We start from the raw sequence: 1452 nt of genomic DNA, 5'->3' as shown, positions 1-1452 counted from the left end.
AAATCCAAATGAAGTAACCTGAATGTTTCTGAACACTGTCTAAGGGACAGGTGCTAAAAATCTCATTTTATTTAGGGCTTCTTTTTGCATGGAGTGACAAGCTACTCTGTCAGATGTGTACTAATGGATAGCAGAAATTGTTAATAAAAAGTTCAGGCTGTGATTAACTCTGTTGGGTGTATTGTCCCAACATTTCTTATACTGCACATAAATGACACTTAACCTGTATCAGCTACAACCTCAGCATTAAGTAATTGTAAGAAGTATGGCTTTGGTGAAGTTATAATCATGACTACAATGAAACAAAAATAGATATGTTTTTAAAAATAAGGGATTAGAACTGAAGGCTAGAACCATCCACCATTTATGCTGTCTACTTCTCATGTACACTGGTTAAGAAGCACAATTTCAATAGAAGAATGCTGTACAATCTAGCGAACTTTCTTCAACTTCTCCTCAATCTTTCCAGAACTCATTGTCAATTTATTCAGCTCTATGGGTACAAAATCTGATGATTATATTATTACATTGTGTCCATATCTTTATAACTTTTAAGACAACTGTGTACAAGCTGTCAACCTAAAAAACCTAGTGAAAAAACTGCACACAATATTTTGTAATTAAGTGTTTATAGTCATAGTTACTGGAACTCTGATGATACTATTCAGAATTAAAATACTATTTCATATATATTCACATTATAATAGTACTACTGTAGCTAAATGTTTCTTTCTCATCTCTATCTGATTTAATATATTACATAAGTAACTTTAAGTCAAACATACAAGAAACCTGTTTCAAGTATTCTTTATTAATTGAAATTTGTATCTATATACATATAACTACTGTTTTTTTCTTTCATTATTTATTCCTGATAATAATTTCTTATCAAACACCAGTATTCTGCTCAACCAGTTCAAGTACAAGAATTTCAACATGCAACTAAAATTACATTCTTGTCTAACATTCTGTTGGGGATTACTTAAGTCATCAATGGTGGACATCCTCATAGCCATCAGGAAGAGGATTAACATGAGGATTATGGAACAGAGTTTTGTTTCCATCACCCCAGGGAAAACGCTGTAAGAAATAAGAAGAAAAATTTCAAAAGTTACTCAAAACTTTGGAACAGACAAGGCAAACGAAATTAAGAAAACCTACCTAAGAATATCAAAGTCAATGAGTTTCATCATAGTCTATAAACAATAATGTAAATAGTTTGGTTAAAAACTAGAACACACATGTAATGTAGAATTTATTATTTTATTACATACACAGTAATGACTAATAATATTTTTTCTTTTCTCTTTTTTAAGGCTTACAAGTTACAGACCAGTAAATGTGAAAGTAAAAATATATAATAGTAGCCAAAATTGGCATACTTTAATATTCTATTATGTCTTTGTGTGTGTGTGTGTGTGTGTGTGTGCATATATATAATATATATCTTAT

At 30.3% G+C, this 1452-nt stretch overlaps 1 protein-coding gene across 1 annotated transcript in view; it reads right to left on the bottom strand.

Annotated features, from left to right (window-relative positions):
• Positions 1–789: 789 nt before the first annotated feature.
• LOC106462204 (cytochrome c oxidase subunit 6A, mitochondrial-like) overlaps positions 790–1452 on the bottom strand; it is a 12544-nt gene continuing 11881 nt past the window's right edge. Inside the window, exon 3 of the mRNA XM_013922106.2 lies at positions 790–1080. Within this exon, the coding sequence (XP_013777560.1) occupies positions 991–1080 (90 nt within the window). The 3' untranslated portion in view covers positions 790–990. The remainder of the gene's footprint in view (positions 1081–1452) is intronic.

Source organism: Limulus polyphemus, unplaced genomic scaffold, assembly GCF_000517525.1.
Source record: "Limulus polyphemus unplaced genomic scaffold, Limulus_polyphemus-2.1.2 Scaffold44, whole genome shotgun sequence".
Lineage (NCBI taxonomy): Eukaryota > Metazoa > Arthropoda > Merostomata > Xiphosura > Limulidae > Limulus > Limulus polyphemus.
The sequence above is the reverse complement of the archived record's forward strand: the minus strand, read 5'-3'. Positions and strand labels throughout refer to the sequence as shown.